The 22604-nt window shown below is 31.7% G+C and overlaps 2 protein-coding genes across 2 annotated transcripts; both read right to left on the bottom strand.

Moving 5' to 3' along the window:
* Positions 1-309: 309 nt before the first annotated feature.
* On the bottom strand, positions 310-15419 carry LOC134687802 (amiloride-sensitive sodium channel subunit beta-like). Its single transcript, XM_063548257.1, has 3 exons — positions 15246-15419; positions 13618-13683; positions 310-555 (listed from the first exon to the last, which is right to left on the bottom strand). The coding sequence occupies exons 1-3, from the start codon at positions 15417-15419 to the stop codon at positions 310-312; spliced, it is 486 nt and encodes a 161-aa protein (XP_063404327.1).
* A 5826-nt stretch (positions 15420-21245) lies between these two features.
* Positions 21246-22112, bottom strand: LOC134687803 (uncharacterized). The gene has a single exon (XM_063548258.1). It carries the CDS (start codon positions 22110-22112, stop codon positions 21246-21248), a length of 867 nt encoding a protein of 288 aa, XP_063404328.1.
* Between the last annotated feature and the right edge of the window lie 492 nt (positions 22113-22604).

Genomic DNA, 22604 nt, shown 5'->3' on the forward strand with positions numbered 1-22604 from the left:
ATGTCAGGTAAGCTGTCTATATGAGAGAAGATATACTTGTACCGACATATTTATACTGCACACCAATTCAATTTAAACGAGATTTAAATATGCGAAAAAATCAAATTTGTCGAACTTATTTCAAGCTTCGATCTTCTCCCATATGTATAGTCAAGACAATTAAAACTAAAATACTATATACACTGTAAATACGCATGTTCAAGGCTAACGATAATACAAATACTTTTAGACAGATTAATAATATATGCATCATATCAGTCAATGGTAGGTCCTTGGTTCTTTCTTTTAACATAGACAAATTGATCGTTTTTATAGACGACTCTCCACTTCGTGGATGATTGACATATCAATATGAACAGATTGTGTGATATTTTGGTCAGTGGTTTCTCCAATTGCATTTACGCTCACATCATTTAAGTTCTCTTTAGCTCTGTTACGTCTCATCATATTTCTCATGAGAAAGAAACACAGTTCTAGCAATTCACCAAAGCTAATGGCGGACATTCCTATCCATAGACCAAGAGCTCCTCCGATATTCGACAGAAAGTTCTCAAACTGAAAGTAATAAACAGTTGAAAAAGATAACAACATGGAAATGTTTGGATCATAATCCAAATGCAAGTAAAATATAAAAATCTGCAATAAAAAATTTGAAGAAAAAAAATTACTCAAAAAGGAAATTATATATGTATTGGAACGTATTCCCAATACAGCGATAACATATATTGTTTTTATTGATATATATTTATTTCCTTACGATGACTGATGTTCCCATAGTTTGACTATATCATTTATTACATCTGTTTAGTTCACGCATCATTGTTTATATAACGGAATTTTATGGGAATGTCAACAAAGTGAGAGGTTTAGCAGTATAAAACCAGGTTCAATCCACCATTTTCTTCATTTGTAAATGCCTGTACCAAGTCAGCAATATGACAGTTCTTGTCCATTCGTTTTTTTTTTGCGTTTTGTCATTTGATTTTGCCATGTTGGTTATGAACTTTCCGATTGGATTTTCCTCTGAGTTCAGTATTTTTTAATTTTACTTTTTGCTAAGGTTAAAAAGTTATATTTGGATAGAATATCCAATTGTGAATACAAATAATCACGTGATAAATGTTGTTCGAATACGTTAATAATCATTTAATGTGTATTCAAGCTACATTTTTAAAAGCGTGAAAAAAAATTAGCATGGCTATTTAAACTTTTTTATTATTTCACTTAAATACAGTTATTAAATGTATACAAGCATCCATTCATTTTTCTCCATTGTGTACAAGATACATATAACAAAGTCATAATAACTGTAGTAAACATAATATATTGGGTAGAAATTATGGCATTTGGTCATAAATCATCAGTTTAAACACTTAAAACTAACGACAAACGAAACAACACTCAACTCAAAATGTATGTCGCCTCAGTCCTGCCTTACGAAACGAAAATGACACCTTGAAAATTGTATGTGTCTAACGCCTTTTACTGAGTTTACCTTAACCATGGACGCTTAAAATAATCAAGTTTTTTTTAATGCTAAGTATGTTTGAAAGATGAAGTTTATCGAAGCAAATTGATTTGTTATAATTGGGCTGTCATTTTCCTCAATTGTATTGCTTCATATTTTTTTTATGTCACGGCCTTTTATAGCCGCCACTACGGTATTGGTTTTTCTTATTGTTCAAGGCCGATCAGTTGCCTATTATTGCCTACATCCAATCCATTTGAAACTTGGTAGACAGTTGTCTTATTGACAATGATGCGATATCAACTTATTGTCATATAACTACTCAAACATGGGAAGAGCTATGTGATCAAAATTAACCAACGTGATTGCCAAATCTGTCTTAGGTCAACTTTTCTAAAGGGTGTTTGAACCTTAGTTTGAATTAAGAAATGTTGATTTTAAACACTTAATATCTACATTTTTTAAAACACTTATAGGTTGTACTTCCGTAATTATTACCAATGTAGTTTATCATTGGTACTCCTTCTACGCCTCAAAATGTACAACCTATTCTATGAAGTGCCGTTACAAATCATATCATGGAATGGAAAGTACACATGCACCAATTTGTCAAAACATTATATAAATAACACAAAGCTGAGATGATGATAGAGCAGATTGTAACCATGAGAAAACATTGTCAATTCTACGAAGTATAATGTATAAACAATATAACCATCGACAGTAATCACTAGCCTGTCAACTCTGAGAATGAAAGTTCGAAACCGAGGCCAATCTTATAACTTAACAAGGATCGCATAGAGTTGGATTGTTTTGTTCAAGTAACTGTTTTAACCAAAAATCTATGAACTAATGGTTATTAACCTACAAACAAACAGACACACGTACAAGCCTTTCAAAAATGACACAATAATAGATAACTGTTGAAAACATTTGACAAAAAATATCATACCGTGAAAGATAGTATTTCTTCTGTAACTTCCTCATATAACGACGAAAAGTATATGTTGACTTGCAACAAACTATCACTACAAAAAAAGCTTTAACTTACAAATGAAATTTTGCATATAATATCGAATAAAACATGTGGACAATGATACCATCGTATATGCATACAACTTTTGCATAACAACATTAAAAAGTAAACGCTTAATAAACAGTCATGATTCTATGCATTTTTTCCTTTTTTTATCAGACTATTTTTCACTAACTGCATTAAATAAAGTGTTCGATCTCCAATTAAGGTATATAATGAGCAAAGTGCACAGTTTCATTAAAAAGATGTTAAATGTAAAAAAAATAGCCACGTGAGGAGTTTTTACCACCAAAAGGGACCTAACAGAATTATCAATATAAAAAATATTGTGATACAAAAGTTTAGACATATTTCTTACTTAGTTTTATTCTTCTTTGTATAATGAAAATATTACAAAATTTTCTTACATATGTACTTAATTAATAGTGAGCTTTTAATTAAAATGCATTAAAACTTCAAACATTTAATCAAGATTAGTGTTCCTTTTAAAGCATTACAACAGGGTGCCTGCAGTTCATATGCTCGTTCCAGATGCAGGTCACAATAGTAAAAAACGTAAAACCGTATCAAAACAAACACAACTATGAACGAGAGGTAAAGAAAAATGTCATGACAAAGAAGAAAAATATATAAATCTACACTACGCCACATAAAAACTAAAGACTGACCAATACGAACCCCGTCAAAAAAACAAACATTGTTGGTTTCAGATACTCAAGAAGGGTAAGCAAAACCCAACACCACATATGGCAAAATAATGTTATGTTATGTTCATCCCTTTGTTCAGAGGAAGTGATTGTTCTATTTGATACGATATTCAAGATCTTGCGTGTCTTAATAGTATTGCATTGCTAATTTCTTTATGATAACCAGTTTCTTTTCATTAAAAAAATCAAAAGAACGTGTGTGGTGATATAAAGAAAGATAGGTTACCTTGTATTTGAGAGTGAGAGCCCTTTCATTTTTAATATTTTGTCAAGTAAACCTTCATAGCTTTTAGCTGGCCACCTACTAGTATGAATTGTCTTCATGTACTGTTTTTCACTACAATATAAAATAGGATGAAATTAAAACAACAAAAGATAAGTAGGAATATTGGCAACACGTTAATCATTTGGTAAGAACGACATGTGTTTATCAGCCTATTGGCCTGCACATCAAAGTAGATTCTTCCAAATCATCGAATAATTTACTCTCTACTTTAAACAGTACAATCTTCAAATTTACATAGTCGAGAGTGGAAGAATATCGATTAACACAAAATTCGATGGTATAATTTGTTTCACTAATTATTTCTTGACGATAAGTAGGCAAACTGAATCGTTTGGTCAATAATCTACTAAAACATTGTATGAAGTTGACTTCATCTATCTGACCGTTCAAGTATGATCGCCCTTTCCCCAGAAGAAAACAAGAACTTTTGAATAAACAATACTCACCAATGATCTAATTAGACAAAAAAAAACACGTTGATTAAAAACAAAATATAAATCTGCTTAGAATAAAAGGAAAGTAAATACATATTATAAAAATATGAAATCCAACAAGATGCTGATAAAAAACAGACTAAACAAGGATGATTAGAATAATAGCTTCTGATTAAACATGCATATTTAAATGTTAAATAGTATTATCCTTTGATTGATTTACATTGGTGTTAACATTTGGTGGAATATATCTTATTTACCTGCAAGGACTGTTGCATTTACATCCTGTCACGTTTCCACGAGCATTCATTACGCATTCAATGTGGTCTACAAAAAAGATATGTCCTTTTTTTATTTAAGAGAAGCTTATAAATACGAAATTATTCTTTTAGCTACTCTGATTTTTCAATTTCAAGCTCAGCTAATTTTTTTTTTAAATCTCATATAAATAAAATATCAAGTACAGATGTGCATAGGGAAATCTAACACGACACGACAGAAAATGAAGAAAACGAAGAAAAATACAGTGAATCACAGAAACCTTACCGATCAGAAAGTCAGCAATAATTTTGTCAACTTCGAAAAGAAATCATTTAGACCTTATTCATTTGATTTGGTGATTAACTTTCTCTTTGGCACTCATACCGCATTTTCGTCTTTTTATAGAAGTATTTGTCACAATGCAATGGAAATTATATTACGTGTTCTGTAAATTCAAATAAAATGGTTCTGTACAAGTTAGTCTTTTCGATTCGTTTAACAGCTTCATTGAACATAAGATATTAAGGAATGTCTTTAATATCCTAATTATCAACGAAAAAATATTTCTGACATTGTATAGCGCAACCACCACAGTCATTTTCAAACTATTTAAGGGATTTTCGCAATAAACATGCGAACAGCAAGTTTGTTTGTTTCATTTATTAAGTATACTTAAGAAGAAACCATCAAAATGTTTCAGAGCACAACCCATTCTCACTTGAATAAAAAAACAATATAAAAACATGACATAAAGATAACGATAAAGGCTGAACATCAAACTCTAAACTACCAAAGATCAACTTTACCTAAAGTAGTTGCAACCTTTGTTTTGTTTAAAGAAAGAAGTAATTTTATTGGAAATTTCCAGACCAAATCAGTCATACGAATCCTGCCTGTTCAAAGTCACTCTATTACTCGATTCTATCCAATCAATTTATTAACACCAAGTTTGAAAAAGCTCTGAGTTCGTGAACCAGATGATGTAAAGTTAAAAATTAAATGAACAAATCACATTGTTTATTTTAAGTTATAATTAGGTGGATTGTAAACAGGACATGACAAAGTACCAGTATGCGATTCTTTTTTTAGGAATCATAATATCATTAAGTTGACTGGGTTACTAAATTGATAGAGTCTAAATAGAACGGAACCTTTGACGAAACGTGACACTGACTTATCAAAGGACGGAATGGGATACTGAACATCTTTCCTTGACAACAGCCCCTTGTGGAAGCACGACATATATACTACTTGGAGTACATTTTTTAACTAATGATAATTAAAAACATTTTTTTTTATCTTACCATCAGAAAAACAGTAGTACTTATGTCTAATAGTATCGAAACCATCAATGTCGTCCCAACAACGGCATTTTATTTCTTCATTTCTTTCGACACACTTCTCGAAACAAGCCTACATAAAAGATTTGTACCTAAATAAAGATTAAACCATTCTTGTCTGTACACTTTGAATTGAATTTTTTGGTATATTTTTTTTTCTATTATTTGGCGTCACCATCACGTAAAATTCAGTTCAATTTATTCGAATAGTATACAAAAAGTCGTACAAAAGGACAAGTGTTTACAGTAGTTTATTATAACGAACAACAAATGCCAACTTCATATTTAGTGGCACAAATCAAAGAAAAAAATTACAATTATTGATTGATTTATTAAACTCGTGTATTTGCTCAATTAATTGATTGTAGCTTACTTTATGTTCAGTTTTAATTTTCAGTTCATTTTTAAGACCACGACAATTTGACAATCGTATTTCATCTTTATGGTATGTTTGCCACTGCTGGTGGACGTTTCGTCCCCGAGGGTATCACCAGCCCAGTAGTCAACATTTCGGTGTTGACATGAATATCAATTTGCTCATTTTTATAAATTTCCTGTTTACAAAACATTGAATTTTACGAAAAACTAAGGATTTTCTTATCCCAGGCATAGCCTTAGCCATATTTGGCACAACTTTTTTTTTTTTTTTTTTTTAATATTTAACATATTTTATTAATAATCACCTGTTACATCAACCCTCAGTTGCCCAGGAAACAACTAAGTGGTCCCATTTTTACAGACTCATTTGTCGGGGAAAAAGCAAATAAGAAAAAAAAACTCCCACTATAAATTATTAACATCCACCTTTATAAATATTATCTATCCTTGTACAAATGTACCTGTACTTGTAATCCTTATCGATCTATATATTTATACCTCTCACCACATATAATTATTTGAATAAAGTATGTGTTTTTATCATTATTTATTTCTCACAAAGGCTACCTGTATTTATTAAGCAGTTTCAATTTTATCGTACATCACGTCTTTTGTTATGTTAATTTCAATTACATTAAATTTCTGGTCGAGTGATCATTTACCACGTGCGATTTGTTAAAGGGATGTGTAGTACATTCATAAATAAAATGGATTAATGATTTTGATTCCCAATAAGGATTAATTTCAAAGATATGGTGAGTAAATATTTGTTTATAATATGATACATCATGTCTGACTCTTGCTACAATTAGATGATATATATGAATACATACACAACAGAAATTACATGTAGGGAGTTGAGAGCAGGCACAACTTTTTTTGAATTTTGGATCCTCAATGCTTTTCAACTTTGTACTTGTTTGGCTTTATTAATATTTTGAAATGAGCGTCACTGATGAGTCTTATGTAGACGAAACGCGCGTCTGGCGTACTAAATTATAATCCTGGTACCTTTGATAACTATTTACACCACTGGGTCGATGCCATTGCTGGTGGAAGTTTCGTACCCGAAGGTATCAGCAGCCCATTAATCAACATTTCGGTGTTGACATGAATATCAATAATGTGGTCATTTTATAAATTTCCGGTTTACAAAACATTAAATTTTACGAAAAACAAAGGATTTTCTTATCCCAGGGATAGATTACCTGAGCCGTATTTAGCACAACTTTTAGGGAATTTTGGATCCTCAATGCTCTTCAACTTTGTACTTGTTTGGCTTTATAAATATTTTGATATGAGCGTCACTGATGAGTCTTATGTAGACGAAACGCGCGTCTAGCGTACTTAATTATAATCCTGGTACCTTTGATAACTATTTACACCACTAGGTCGATGCCACTGCTGGTGGACGTTTCGTCCCCGAGGGTATCACCAGCCCAGGAGTCAGCATTTCAGTGTTGACATGAATATCAATAATGCGGTCAGTTTTATAAATTTCCTGTTTACAAAACATTGAATTTTACGAATAATTAAGGATTTTCTAATCCCAGGCATATATCATTATATTACCTAAGCCGTATTTGGGACAACTTTTTTTTAATTTAATTTTATTTGTAACTTTAATATTTAAAAAAAAGATAAAAAAATAATGTAACGTTTCCGATTTTGGTTCTGTTGTTAGGGATTTTACTTGTGACGTTATTTAAGTTATGACGTCATGTTCAATATAAACAAAGAAACGCAATGCAACAGGTAACGTTTATTCATATCAAAGACAAATAATGATTAGAAATGAAATATTGGTATTATGTTACTTGAGTTCCTATATTTTACTTGACTTATCAAAGTCTCACGACAACAACACCGGAAAAAGGATGTAGATTTCTACGTTCTGCGAAGATCCGGAAATTAAAAAACGCGAAAAAAAAAAGTTTGAACATTTTTTTATTGATTTTTCTTCTGTTATTAGGGACTTCGTCCCCATGGTATCTGGCATTTAAATCTAGAAAACTAAAGAAAAGTATTATTCATATCGATTTTATTTCAACTATTTAAATATTTAGAAATTATTTGTTTTATTGTATATTCATCTTTTATAACGGATACGCATACACAGTTGACGTAAAACACTTTTGTATTGAGGAGAAAAAATAAATTGTTTAATCTAAAAGACGCACAATTGGACATACTAGGATAGATAAATAGTTATGAAAGTATGCAACATTTATAACACAAAATGAAATCTTTTTGAGCAGCATCTTCTTATACCTTACCCGCAATGCTAACGCCATGTTGGATATAAGCACATACTACAATGTCATATACTAACGCAACAGTTATATCGATTAACTTAAAGGGAAATCACACTATTTATACTACTAATAATAATTCCTTGAAATTTGCATGTAGACAGATCATATTTTTAACAATATTTAAGGCGAAAACAAAATTGGGGTCACCGATGTTATTTTCGAGATATATGACGTCCTCAAAAAGTAAAGAATCGCGTTATACCGAAATATAGAAATAGCGCTCTAAATTGCTTATTGAAGGCAAAATTATTGAAAAACAATGTTTTACTGGTAAAACTAAAACAGTCAATTGTAACTTATACCTTATACACATTTATTTTTCTCAGCTTCTTTATTTTTTAAGGCCTTTAACATTTCCCGCCGTTTTTAATTTCGATTTATTATAGATTTTTCTTAAAATAAAAAAAATCTACTAATGTTTTTTCCTTCAAACTTCTGCATAAGTTGCAGCTTCCGGAAAGATTTTAAAACCATAAATAAAAATGGGGGGTCACCGATGTTTTAAATCCGCTAAAACAGAAACAATCTTATTATCGAGTTTTGGCGGGAACTATAACTAACGTTATAGAACAACTTTGCTAGCATATAGGAGCATTTCTTGCAATGCTTGGAACTATCGGGTTGAACTAAACATTGTCAATACAAAAAAATAACATTTTTTTCAGTGCATTTCGATTATTCATTGATATTTTCATCAATCTATCGAAACGTTAAATATTAAATACAGTATCAGTTTATTATAAAGTAATTGTCAAAGTTGAAATAATCTACAATTGCATTCATCGTATAGGGTAAACGATTGTCTGCATCATGCCGTATTTTAAAAAGAAATCATTTACAGCTTGCAGATAAAGAATCTCCTACTTCGGAAGACTGATGGTGTCCGTACCGAAAAGTAACACGTTCCAGTAGACTACAAACAGAATAAATTTTCTAACTTGTATATTCGCATCTGGAAGATAAAACCTGATATGCCGTGTTTAAAAATCCACAAACTCGGCACTGTAAAATAAAAAGCCCTTAATGACACCATTTCCGTAATTTCACAACGCTCCATATATATAATTATATAATCGAACCAAAATAAGTTCGGCTTCCAGGTTTTTGAGTTCGAGTTTTATTTTGATTTTCGAACATTTATTCGAGTAATATTTCTAGTCAAAGCTAGAGTTACACTTAGAAACTTTCGAGTTATACTGTTAGATAGAGTAAAAATTCTGGAAAAAGGACTTACACATTTTGAGATCCGATGAAATTAAGAGTAAGAAATATATCAGTTTCTATTTTCTGTTGGTGCAACTCTCTTTCTTTGAATGTATATTCTTTTATCACATTTTTCTTTCATGATGGCATATGTACTTTTTTTTGGCCAATACTGATCAATGATAGTTAATTTGAAAATAACTGATTGGATCGGTGTGTCAATTTAAGCACTCTTTGCTATATCATATTGGCCTTTGAAAAAAAAGGAAAAAAAAAGAATAAGAGGTTAATCAGCTACCTTTGTATTAAAATAATAGTTATCCTTTTCAGTCATATGGTCGGAATCCGACAATCTGACTGTACCACTGTCGAAAGGCAAGTGATCTGAAGTAGTATTACTAGGGTTTTTTTCATTGTTTTTATGAATTTAGCAAACTTTTCAGTGGCGAATATTTCATGATCATCAGCGCAAAACTTTTGTCTATATGAGTGGAATATACCTTCACCAGATCGACCATTAATGTGTTGGTTACAGTTAAGCGCGCAGTACTCTTTGAGATATTTAACTCTACATAAAAACATGTGTGTGTGTGTGTGTTTGTGTGTTTGTGTGTGTTGAATATTTCTCTTGTAGAGACTTTTAGAGCCAAATGTATAGTACGTGTTAAGAAATTTTTACACGTCCGTTTACGGGACATACATGTATTATGGTATACCGTTGTCCGTCCGTCCGTTCGTCCGTCCGTCCGTTCGTCATCAACATGTCGGACGCTTCAACTTTTTCGATTTTACGATTTTGAAATATTCATTAGAAAGGGGGGCTTTTCCAGTTTTCGTACGCTAACTCTAAGATGCTTTCAACAATTTTCATACAACTTTTAAAGAATTGTTTAAATCTGTTGATGTACATTCCGTTTTGATTTTCATTAATTTCTTATATAACATTGAGAAGTAAGGAATCTCTCTGAAATTGTACAACAAGGTTTCATATCACAAATTGAGGAGGTTGGTGGTACATGTAATTGCTCGAAACGTTCAGGAATTATGGTTAAAAAAAAAGCATTTTACTAGTTTTACTATTTTATATAACTTGTGTTTGAGTGTTTGGATCTATCTAAAATTGTACTACAAGTTTCCACATCATAAAGAGAAGGCTGGGATTGAGTTTGGGGTAATTACTACAAAAGGAAGGGGGGTGGGGTCACAATTTTTTTCTGCAAATTTTTGAAATATATCAAGAAGAAATTTCTAATTGCACAATAGTTTTTGTAATTCTTTTGTGCCAGAAACTCATATTATGTCAAAAATTTGATCACAGTCCAAATTCAGTATATATATGCATAGTGTTTGATATTCCCAGATTATTTGACGTCTAGCGGCCTTATTTCTAACTTGCTGGTCCTACAGTTTGAAGAAATAATACAAAATATGATTTTTTTTGTGCCCAAATTAAAGCATTAAAGAGACATTGAGTATCATGTACAATACAATACGGTGCTAAATTTTCTTTGATTTCGACAGCCAGTCACCAATGTAAAATGTTGGATGATTTTCGTTATTTTTTAATAACGATTTTAATTGAATATTTCTTTAAATATGATTTCTCTACAAATCACTCGTTTTCATGCCCCCCGCCCCCCCCCCCCCCCCACACACACATAAAAGTGAGAGGCGTTACAGCGTTACATGTCAAAGGAACATTGGGGAAAGATTGACGACACTTGAATAATTTCTGTCATTTACATGTGAAATAAAAACGAGATCAAATAGCACTTCACACATTATTTACGTCCAGTGGCAAGTTTAATGCATACAAGTATTCAAAACTAGAACATATTAATTTTGACCCTGCTTTGTATTGATCCGACAGGCTGCGCGGATAACTATAAATATGAAATGAGATTTTTGAAGAATTATTTATACATGTAGTATAAAAAACTATAGTTATGACGTTTCATGCATGTGATATAAGAAAACAGTAGAAACTCATTGTTCCTATTTACAACCCTCTGTTGCACTGAAAACTACAGATTCCGGAAGGTGTACGCTTACATGCTGCAACTCTTGGTCTATTTATCCCCCTCCCCCTCCCCCCGAAAATATACCATGAACTCTACATATCGCATCGCGAAGATACGCTGCCAAAGAAAAGTATTTGTCACCAACTTGGTTTTCGAGAAAATGGTCCGAGAGGGTACTTAATTATATTGAATATGCTATGAATTTCCATCGTTCTTAGTGTTGATTATTCATGACGATTAGGTGTTTTGTACTGATATGTTCTTTTTATCATATCGGTCTGGATAGAGGGTCATTCATTTATTAATATTTATTTTGTGTAACCAATATTTTTATTTTTTATATTTAAGCTTCATTCTCTATTCATCTATTGTTGTTTTTTTGCCTTTTATTCTGCAGTATTTGCCCATTATTCTGTATTCCGTAAATTTACCCATATACAATCAGACCCTTTGTTGTGGACACGTATTTTTAATGTAATTATAACAGTTGTAAAAAAATTGATATGTTCATTATAATTTCTCCTGCTTTAGTGGAATGTCCCTTCGAGCGGCTCGCTATTTTTCAAATTAGCAACCTTTACGACGGACACGAAAACGGCGACGTCATAATACAGTTACAACACTATAGCGGCGCCGAGAGCGATGCGTATTAACAATAGTGTGATTTCCCTTTAATTATATATTTTATGTTAGAATGGCAACATAGATATGTGTTATAAAAGAAACTTCCTTATTCATATGTTAAACTTTATTTAACATAATTAAGTTTCATACCATACACCCTTTATGTTGTGTCATGTGTACTATTGTTTGTATGTTTGTCCTTTCCTTCATTTTTAACCATGGCGTTGTCAGTTACTTTTAGATTTATGAGTTTTACTGTTCTTCTGGTATCGTTCGTCCCTGTTTTATTAAATAGTTTTAATGAAACAACGTAGATAGAACTACACGTTTTATTGAAATGAATTTCATCTGCTGTTCTTTTGAGATACTGGCTAATTGATGTTTTTAACATGGTATGCATTTTGTCATATAAAATTTATAATTTCTTACTAGCAATATTACATATAAGGGTGTGTGCGTACCTGATTATCAAAGTAAATGTAAACACGAGCTTCGGATGCACGTATTTTATAAAGTGATATTTGTATTAACAAGTAGTTTGTAATGATTTTCTATTCGAACTGTTATCAAAAACATTGAAATAGGCAATTACAAAATCAAAAAAGGTGCTCGAGATTTCTCTATAAATGACGGCATTGCCGCGTGACCAATAAGCCCTTTTTCGGTTCTATTTATTGTTTGGAATAATGTTTGTGTATATTTTGAGATTTTGCTGCAAAACACATTGATCAGCATACGTTGATGTAAGGTCATGTATCTTATCTAAAATGAAGCAGTCTATTTACATACATAAATTAAGTCGTATAAGAAAAACAAAATTAGTATGTTAAATTTGATGTATGCCTTGTTGTGCTTCTTCGTTACATTTGTTGTTTTTACAGTGATATTAAGATGATAACACATTATTGACTGTTGTACCCTTATTTTTGACATTTTTACTCTAGGAGTATGTTTGTTTTGTTCATTCATCGTTGACAATGTAATGGAATTTGATGCGACTGTCATAAAAGTGAGAGGTTCTCCATTTTCTACATTAGAAAATGCCTGTACCAAGTCAGGAATATGACAGTTGTTATCCATTCGTTTGATGTGTTTGGACTTTTGATTTTGCCTTTTGATTTTTGATTTTCCTTTTTGAATTTTCCTCGGAGTTTAGTATTTTTGTGTTTTTACTTTTTCTATTACAAAGTCATTTGGTCGAGGCATGTACACAAATGAATATCCAAAGCGAAAAAAAATAAACTTGAAGAGAACATGTAAACATCTAAACTCGCTGACAAAATCAGTTTTTTTGTGTTTTCACATTTTCTTACTTTTTAATTGAGAATATCGGTTTTAAATAATGTATGACATGGTTTTTTTTTAGGACACAGGTACGCCTTTCTAAAAGTAATTGTAGCTTAACATGTCCGTTTAAAATAGATATATTCTAGGTAATAAAAATGTTACGCTCTTTTGCTTTTTGGGGGCATAGAATTCATATTTACTTCAGGAAAGTGAAAGTGTATATGTTTAAACAAAATAATATTACATAAATAACCTACATTAATGCTACTGAAGTTGTTACTTGTGTCGCACAGTGTTGTACCAGGCATTCTTTCTATTCTCTTCTGTGAAAAAAATTAGAAGTTTAAATTATAACATGACGATTCTGCAATGACAATCATTTGATATTGAATGTTTGCATTCTTATCCTTTGTACTAGATTGTCTGCCATTCTTTGATATTTAGGTCATGATTGTATCATAGCAATATTGTTAAAGCTTGTTTTGTCTTAGATTTCGGCAAGTTAAATATAACACCTCCTCAACAAAACTAAAGTTGGAATCAGGCAAGTATAACTTGCAGTAATATCTACAAAGAGTACAAAAGTGAAGCCCAAACCCAAATATCATTACAATAACGATAGAACCAGATAGCAATACACCATTTTCACTTGCATATAGGATAAACGTTCATTCGTTATTCAAGAGCTTGACGTTGTTTATCATCTTAATAACATGTATGTGTGATAGTATTCTTTTCTTTTTCTTTGTATATTATAAACCTTAACTGTTAAGAACATTTTTGGAAATATCCTTTGGTATGGCTCGGTAATTATACTTTCCGTTCTTGTGTTATTGTGTTACTATCATTTTGTTGTATTCCTGTATTTGTATTTCGGGTTACTGTAAGTTCTTTCTCCATATGCCTTTGTTGTCTTTATTGTCGAACTTTTTTGTTTTTATAGTGATTATATTGTTGTCAGCGCAAGTTTAGCTTGCACCAAAACCAGGTTTAATCCATCAATTTCTGGATAAGGAAATGATTTTACCAAGTCAGGAATATGACTGTTGTTTCGATACGTTTGAGGTGTTTGAATTTTTGATTTTGCCATTTGATCAGGGAATCTCCGTTTCCATTTTTCATTAGATTTTGGTATTATTTTATCAAGTTTATTTTACTTATCATATCATAATATTTTTAATGACCAGTTTATTTCGCACAGATCAATAATTATACAACTATTAAATGAAATAGTTGTAAGACGCCGCAAATGATAGCAAAACAATATGAATAAAAATAAAAAGAAGCCTCGGCATCGTCGTCACTAAAATTCAATTGTTGATATATAGTTTATCATAATTTTGTTTACGTTGGGCAAACATCATCATAAATTTACTATCATTGGTAAAAAAATGACATCATCACAGACGTTTCCTTTCCTAAATAACGTTAATGTGCAAACAATCAAAGTGAAAATATTTGCAGTAGGGTTATGAGGAAGGACGACAAATATCGAAAAAAAAATGCTGAACAATTATCATATCACCATAAAGAATGTTGTATCCGATATAACAATTGTGCACCCATGAGAGAGTTTTTTCGCGGTCTAAAAGTAAGTTCTTCTGATTTTTAAATTAACCGAGTGTGTCATTAGCCCTGTTTTTACGATTTTAGTGAATGGCGAGTTTTCATTCTATGCTGGAAATGTTTACCCTGTCTGTGCACTAATAGCTTCTCATGTAATTCTCTCAGTTTTCCTTTATTCGGGTTAACAAAATTGGAAACTGCAACTTTTGCCTAATATTTCTTGCAAAATTCTTTCGTAGACTAAATGGAGGTAGGTGGTATTTACTGCAAAAAAAAAATTCGTTTATTTTTGCTTCCTGTAATTAAAAAATAAACGTACCTGAGATAATGAAACATCTGTTCTAAATCCAGTAGCCACAGAAAATCCATTATTTTCCAAAAAAGGTTGCGAATCATGTTCGTGAATGGACAACCTTATACCAGCTTCTGAAGCTATGTATGGGACATAATCACTCTGATTAACGTTGATTAGCAACTGTAATGCTGTACACATATAAAGAAAATATATCAGAGGCTCTTGATAATAACTGTACCTAATATGTATTGAAATTTGAATGCAATTATTGATATAACAATAATTTAGTCAATTGTAAAAAATTAATAAATTGAAGATGAACGCAATTGTTAATATCGTCTTAATAGTGCCTGTCGATATACTTGTAAGCTCTCGGATTCAAGTTATCATAAGTTTGTTAAAAAAAGCGATAGTAAGTCATGATTAGAAAATGTAATACAAATTTATTTGCCTTGGATACAAAATATAATAGAATTGTTATTTACCAAAGAGTGGTCCTGCACGTGTTGTGATGATTGAATTTGATGAGAATCTGTAGCACTGACCATAGAACTTGTCAAAAAATGGAACAAACATACTGAAGTAAAATAATAATATTTCAATAAAATGAAACTTAAGGTGACTTAAAGTAACCTTACGTCGTAACTACAATATCCTTCCCTTTCTTAAATTTGACCTACCAAATAAGATTATTGCCCGTTTTGTTTATCACGTAAGCAACATGACGAGTGCCACATGTGGAGCAGGACCTGCTTCCGGAGCACCTGAGATCCCTCCTAGATTTTGGTTCGTGTTGCTTATACTTTAGTTTTCTACGTTGTGTCATGTGTACTATTATTTGTATGTTTGTATCTTTCCTTTTTAGCCATGGCGTTGTTAGTTTATTTGCGATTTGAGTTTGACTGGTATATCTTTTACCTCTTTTATGAGCATACACATATTAGCTAATATTTCAAAGCATTCGAAAAAAATGAACATCATTGGGTTGTAGTACTGGAAACTTGATATTTGAAGTAGCGAAGTTTTAAAAGATAACATTTAACAGTAGATTATCCTGATGAATTTAGTTTTAATCAATTGCAAGACGAAATGACACTAAAATAGACAAAAGACAAACAACATACTGTGGTATAAAGAAGTATCAATAAATTGAATTTTATAACTTTTTTGCACTAGGAATTAAAATAAAGGAAGCAGACTCACAATGTATACATACCTGAATTAATTACATACTAGTTTAGTTCAAGTTCAGACTGATGATAATGTTAACATGTAAATAAAACAAACAATTAAGCAATACTATTATTTTTCAAAGACAATGATCCTCAAAAGAACTGTTTCGTATACATATAAAATGTTAGTATCTAATGAAAAATCTGTTCAATACAGCTTTTACATTTCAACATCATAAGGGATTCAAAGTATACATTCTCTTACAAGAAGTTAGGGAACATATATTTATTCTAGTGAGCTTCCCCCAAGCATGCTCGGGGGATGCCTGGAGCCTTTTAGAGAAGCTTCTTCCATTAAGAAGCAATCAAAATCCAATAAATGTCAATCAAAAAGCAAATCAACTGTGAGTTTACTATTAAGAGCTTTTATAAGAGCTTTTATAAGCTCATAAAAAAGCTTGTTATTTATAGTATTAAGTAAACATAAGCTGCATATGAATTGTTTTGAAATTGCAAATGTTCATTTTAACAAAGAATATTTTATGATTCGTACACTCCAAAATGTAATGCTAGTGCACAATCAAGTTATATTTATTACAAAAACAAAGATTTGATAACTAATTCAATAAGTTTAAAATGCGCTTTTATTGTTACATGCAAGTAGAATTTTTTTATAATAGTTTTTATATTCTTTAATCATTTCATGTATATATATACCATTTAATAATGTTTTGATTAGTTATGAAGTAGCAGCTGATTTTACATTTAACACATCTAAACCACATAAGCAATAAAAGTAATTCATCAACTAGCTGCGATGCATACAGGATTGAACTTTGCTTGACCGCAGTAAATGATAGAGATACAATTTAAGTAAACTGTTTACCTAGACATGTATTAATTCATGTCAAAAATTAGCAGACGATGATTTGATCAAAGATCACAACAGGATAAATTTGTAAAAGTTACTTGCAATTAAAAATAGTGTGCAAACGATCTCTACTCTATTTAATACTAATTAAAAGATTGTTATAGTTCTAACAATTTAACTTAACATATGGCCTTCTCGACAATCATACATATAAATAAATAATCATATTAGAATGGAATTAAATTAGGGAAAATGCTAGAAAAAAAATTGTTTGATAACGAAATATTTTAAACATTTCTTATAAGTAGATAATGAAGAAGAAGCAAATACAAATGTGAACTGCAGTATGTGAATTTGATAGAGAGTAGACGTCACCCATAAAAAACAAAATAAACAGCTGCGCCAAGAGCGCATGATACGCCCGTAGTCTTGTGAAAAACCGTAATAAATGTTTTTGGCATAACACGGGGTTGTACAAGATGTCATGCTTAATATATCCAGACTCATTCCTTATTCCAGCTCAATAGGAAGTTTTAAAATATAAGATGTATATGGAAACCAGTCGCAACATAAACGTGTTAAGTTTTAAGCAATAGAGATACGGCACGAAATTTGAAAAAAAAAACACCCCCTTTTTTACCAAAAAAAATTATGACATACATTAATCCTTTAAATTTGTAGCCAGGACTCATTAAACAGGTATACCCCGGGGTCAATGTGATTATGATATTGTGTATATAACAAGAGTCTTATGATAACATGCCACTTTGTTAATTAGCTTAATTTATACAAAGTTTGAAGGAAATCGATATTGAACAAAGATTGTACAGTAAGTTCACAATTTTTTGGTCAAAACATTTTTACGATTTCCAAGCGGGGGGGGGGGGGGGGGTTTCCCGAACCCCCCCCCTAAATCCGCTAGTGATACATGTGCCTGTCCCAAGTCAGGAGCCTGTAATTCAGTGGTTGTCTTTTGATGCTGTGTTACATATTATTTGTTTTTCGTTCATATTTTTGTACATTAATTAAGCCGTTAGTTTTCTCATTTGAATTGTTTTACATTTGTCATTTCAGGCCTTTTATAGCTGACTATATATGCGGTATGGGCTTGGCTCATTGTTGAAGGCCGTTCGGTGACCTATAGTTGTTAATTTCTGTGTCATTTGGTCTCTAGTGAAGAGTTGTCTCATTGGCAATTACACCAAATCTTCTTTTTTATACAAACTGCTTTTTATTTTTTATTTTTTTCAATGGTTAATAAAAAACTGATATTCATGTTCATATTCATTGTTTATTTCCAAGATACAATCATAGCTGCAGCTGACAGTGTAGGACACAGCCGGTCGCCTGGTCGCCAAATGCGACCAAAACCTTGATTGGGCGATTAGAAACTGTAAAAAGATAGATAGTTACTGACCCAAAAATAAATCATTGGGCGAGTGCATTATTTTTCTCAAAATCGTAATTACTCCTATAAATAACACACCCCAACTTCGGAACAATCATTTTCGGGAATCCTCTGGTCACATCGTTACTTAAAAACGTACAAGTTGAAGAGGTGTTCCATAATTAGAAGAATATACAGAAGAAGAATAAGTGCAATAGAATATTAACATGGCGAATGACAAACACATCGTGCGTGATATTGCTTGTTTAGTGGGTCAAATAAGCTTAGGCTTTACTGGCAATGGTGGTCGCTAAACAAATTGTGTTTTATAAAAGATAACGACAGTCATTGACAGTAAAATTTCGTCTGACCCGCTAAACCAAACAAGGACAAGGGAATTCTGAAAAGAACTCAAAACGCAGTAGTCCGAGATTACTCTGTCGGACGTCAGAGTAATCTCGGACTACAAACGCAGATAAAACTGATAAGCTGTCAAACTATTTTTCATACGATTGTGGATAGTAAACCCCCAAGGACAGAAACAAGTGATAAGAAAATATTACGTTTATAAAGGTGGTCTCATTGCGGGTTCCGATCCCGGATCCCTTTACTGTTTTGTCAGATTCCCGTATCCCGCTTACACTATATACGTAAGCAATTCTCACGTTTTTGTCATTTCCCGGGTCCCGCAAGACCTCATTTCCCGTTTTCACGACTTTCACGTTTCACGCTTACAAAAAATCGGCAATCCTGCGTCAAGCTTAGACCCCAATGAGACCCACTATAAAATGTCTTTGATTTTGTTTTGCACTGACATTTTGGACTGAAATACAAATTTTGGAAATGACTGACCGGATAGAATATCGCGGAAATTCCCAGTCCTATTTCTTATAGATCAACTCACAGAAAACTGTTTAATTTTAAACGCAACAACAAAATCTTCAGTGATGGGCACGAAATCACTATGCAACCGACACAGTAATGGAACTTCACTTCTCGCTATTCTTATGGAATGAGAGGTCACTTTTTCCTCTTCAAAACCCTATATTGATCGATATAAGGCACTGGACTGTACAGTGAGATTTCATTAATTCAGTGACAATATAGACTGGATCAGACTGGGAATGTGTTTTTCAGGGTTAATATGTGTCGGCAAGGTTTGATTGAAGAATTAAGAACATCAATTTATATTTGTTTTTTTTTCATTTTTTATGGCTCAACACGGAAAAATAATTGAGTAAAATAATTGGGCTACCAATTTACATTTTGGGCCTGTGAAGTAATTTTTTTACTGGCCCAAAAAAAAAATTTCGGGCCAGCCTTCGGCTGGCCCGACTGTCCTACACTGTTAGCATATACATGTTCATTTTTTAACTTCAGCTTTTTCATATCACATGCAGTTCTATAATAATACATGTTGTACAGCTTACCTATATTCTTCACAATTAACTTTTAAACTCCATGTACAAACCATTAGATTAATCAATATATTTCTTGTAAATTTGTATTTGGGTAGCAGGTTGCAAAAACCATTTTTACAACATTTCACCATCAAAATTACTTTTTAATATTCTGTACTCTATAGAGAAGATACAATCTAACCAGTTGTCATTTTAATACATACTGATTATAATTAGTAACACCAAGATATTATGGTTGATGCAAAGTTATATATTTCTAATAATTAAGGGGGTCTTTCAGGAATCTGACCTTATCATATGGTGAAGCATGATAAATGAAGGATATCTGATTACATTTAATGGCTTCTTGGTGTTAAAGATAAAAACATGTGGACAGTGCTTTACATTTTATTAATGGGATAATTTGCCAGTTTTATGACTACTGACCTCAACTGACCTCCACTGATGTTAATGATATTAGTGATAAGAAATGGTTTTTAATTAGGGACATTGAAAAGTTTTACATTATAAACATTTGACAATTTATAAAAAACAATACTGCAAAATCAGAAATTAATGCAATGTTTTTATTGTGAAGATTGCAACATCACAAAAAAATAGCAGCATTATTGAAAATTAACATTTTCTGAAATCACTATTTGCTTCAATGTTTGTTGTCAGTAAGAAATTTTCACAAAATTTTATAAATTTATGTTAGTATTTATTTGATATTTATACCCCTGAATCATTTCAAGAGCAGTTCCATCAAATACAATGTATAATGGCATAATAATGCAGACATATAGCAGAGATTTTCACATTCAAACATCAAAAACTACTCTTTTGTGAATTCAAAAAAAAATGACAATTTCACTTTCCTATTTAAAAATGCATTTCATAAAAATGAACATATTTAGTTTATAACATATATTATTGAATAATTACATTACATGTATATTTCAATATAATCCGCTAATTTGATTGGCTAACAGCAATCTAGCGTCATTCTTCATAGCACAATGATGTAACATTCATGATAGCACGTGCGTACACAAAAAAGTGCACAGGCAAATATTAGAAATATTAAATAAAATCGTTTTTTCTCATGATTCTAGCAAAAAATGTAATTATAAGAATTGAATGCTTCTTTTAGTAATTTTATAGGGGTGTAAAAGCCTTGATCGAAGTACATTTTTAGAATGAAGCGGGTCCGGTGCGGTAAATGGGATAGTGCTCCCTGTTCAGTTCATCTTGGCATTTATTTTGTATGTTTTGTTCAGAAGATTTTGAACATAATAACATATATCCACATGGTGTTATTAAATATCCTGGAAAAGGAAAATCATGGTCAGGAAAATCTGGCCTGTCACCAGAAGGATAAAACCGACGTAGCTGATGATATCTACTTACTGCAAGTGTTCCTATATGAATTTTATTTTTATTGTCACAAGATAATAAAACACAGTCATTTGAGTACTTTGAAGCAAATTCCATCGAGCATTTCACACGGGTTGAATAAAAGTGAGAATTCGCATCTTCCTTTCTAATATTGTTTTGTTTACTACACAGCTTAGCATCTATCTCTTGTTTATAAACTGTCGATGATGATTTTAATCTTTTATCTGGGGGAGCTAACATATGATGAACTGTGGTTTTGTGGATTCCTCTTTCCTTTAAACCTGGAATCTTATCCACAAGTTTATTTTTTATCTGATCTAATGTAACACCGGAAGATCGGGCTGTATCACAACGTCTACGCGAATCTGCCTGGTAACCATGTTCTTCAATGAAATCTTTTGCAGTTGGTACGATATTTGGAAACATTGAAGTTAGCGATTTTCTCCCACGTTTTCCAGGTTCAGTTCGCTGATCTTTGAGCGATGATACAGTGTTTGATTTAAGATTATATGGTGTGTCTGGTGTATTACCAGACCTAGATAAAATCCAAGCAGATGGGGTTGATTTTTCTGTAGAAGTAGCTTCCCCCAACTGCTTGACTGGCGTTTGGTTAGATTTATCGAACATCCAGTCAATTTCATCGTCACTTGATACACTATCCATTATTTACCCAAGTGTATTCGGATCTATAAGAACTTTGACATTCTGTATTTTATTTTCTATATAGTTTTTTCCATTGGAAGTAACAAGTGTGTAACACAAAATAATAATTCTAATGTTTGTCAATTTTGCCAGTGTCTTGTAAGAATTAATAAGGACATCATCAGAAATAACAGAGTATGATGCATCAAAGTATTCAAGATTCAACAGGTATGAAAGAATTGCTATGAAGTCCTCACCAGAAATAATAATTCCATTTGATATGTCTAACATACTTAAAAATCTACACCCATTTGCTATTTGCAAAATTCCTACATTTGTTATCAAGTTGTTTATGGATCCAATAACCAGTTTGCGCAAATATTTCAAGGATGATATTTGTAAACAAGACCTATTAGTGATATTCAAGCAATCATTTATGTACAATGATTGTAAATTTATTGCAGAATCCAGAAGTTTTATTAGAATAGTGTCAGTAAATGAAGTATGGCCTAT

This window comes from Mytilus trossulus, chromosome 10, assembly GCF_036588685.1.
Source record: "Mytilus trossulus isolate FHL-02 chromosome 10, PNRI_Mtr1.1.1.hap1, whole genome shotgun sequence".
Taxonomy (NCBI): Eukaryota; Metazoa; Mollusca; class Bivalvia; order Mytilida; family Mytilidae; genus Mytilus; species Mytilus trossulus.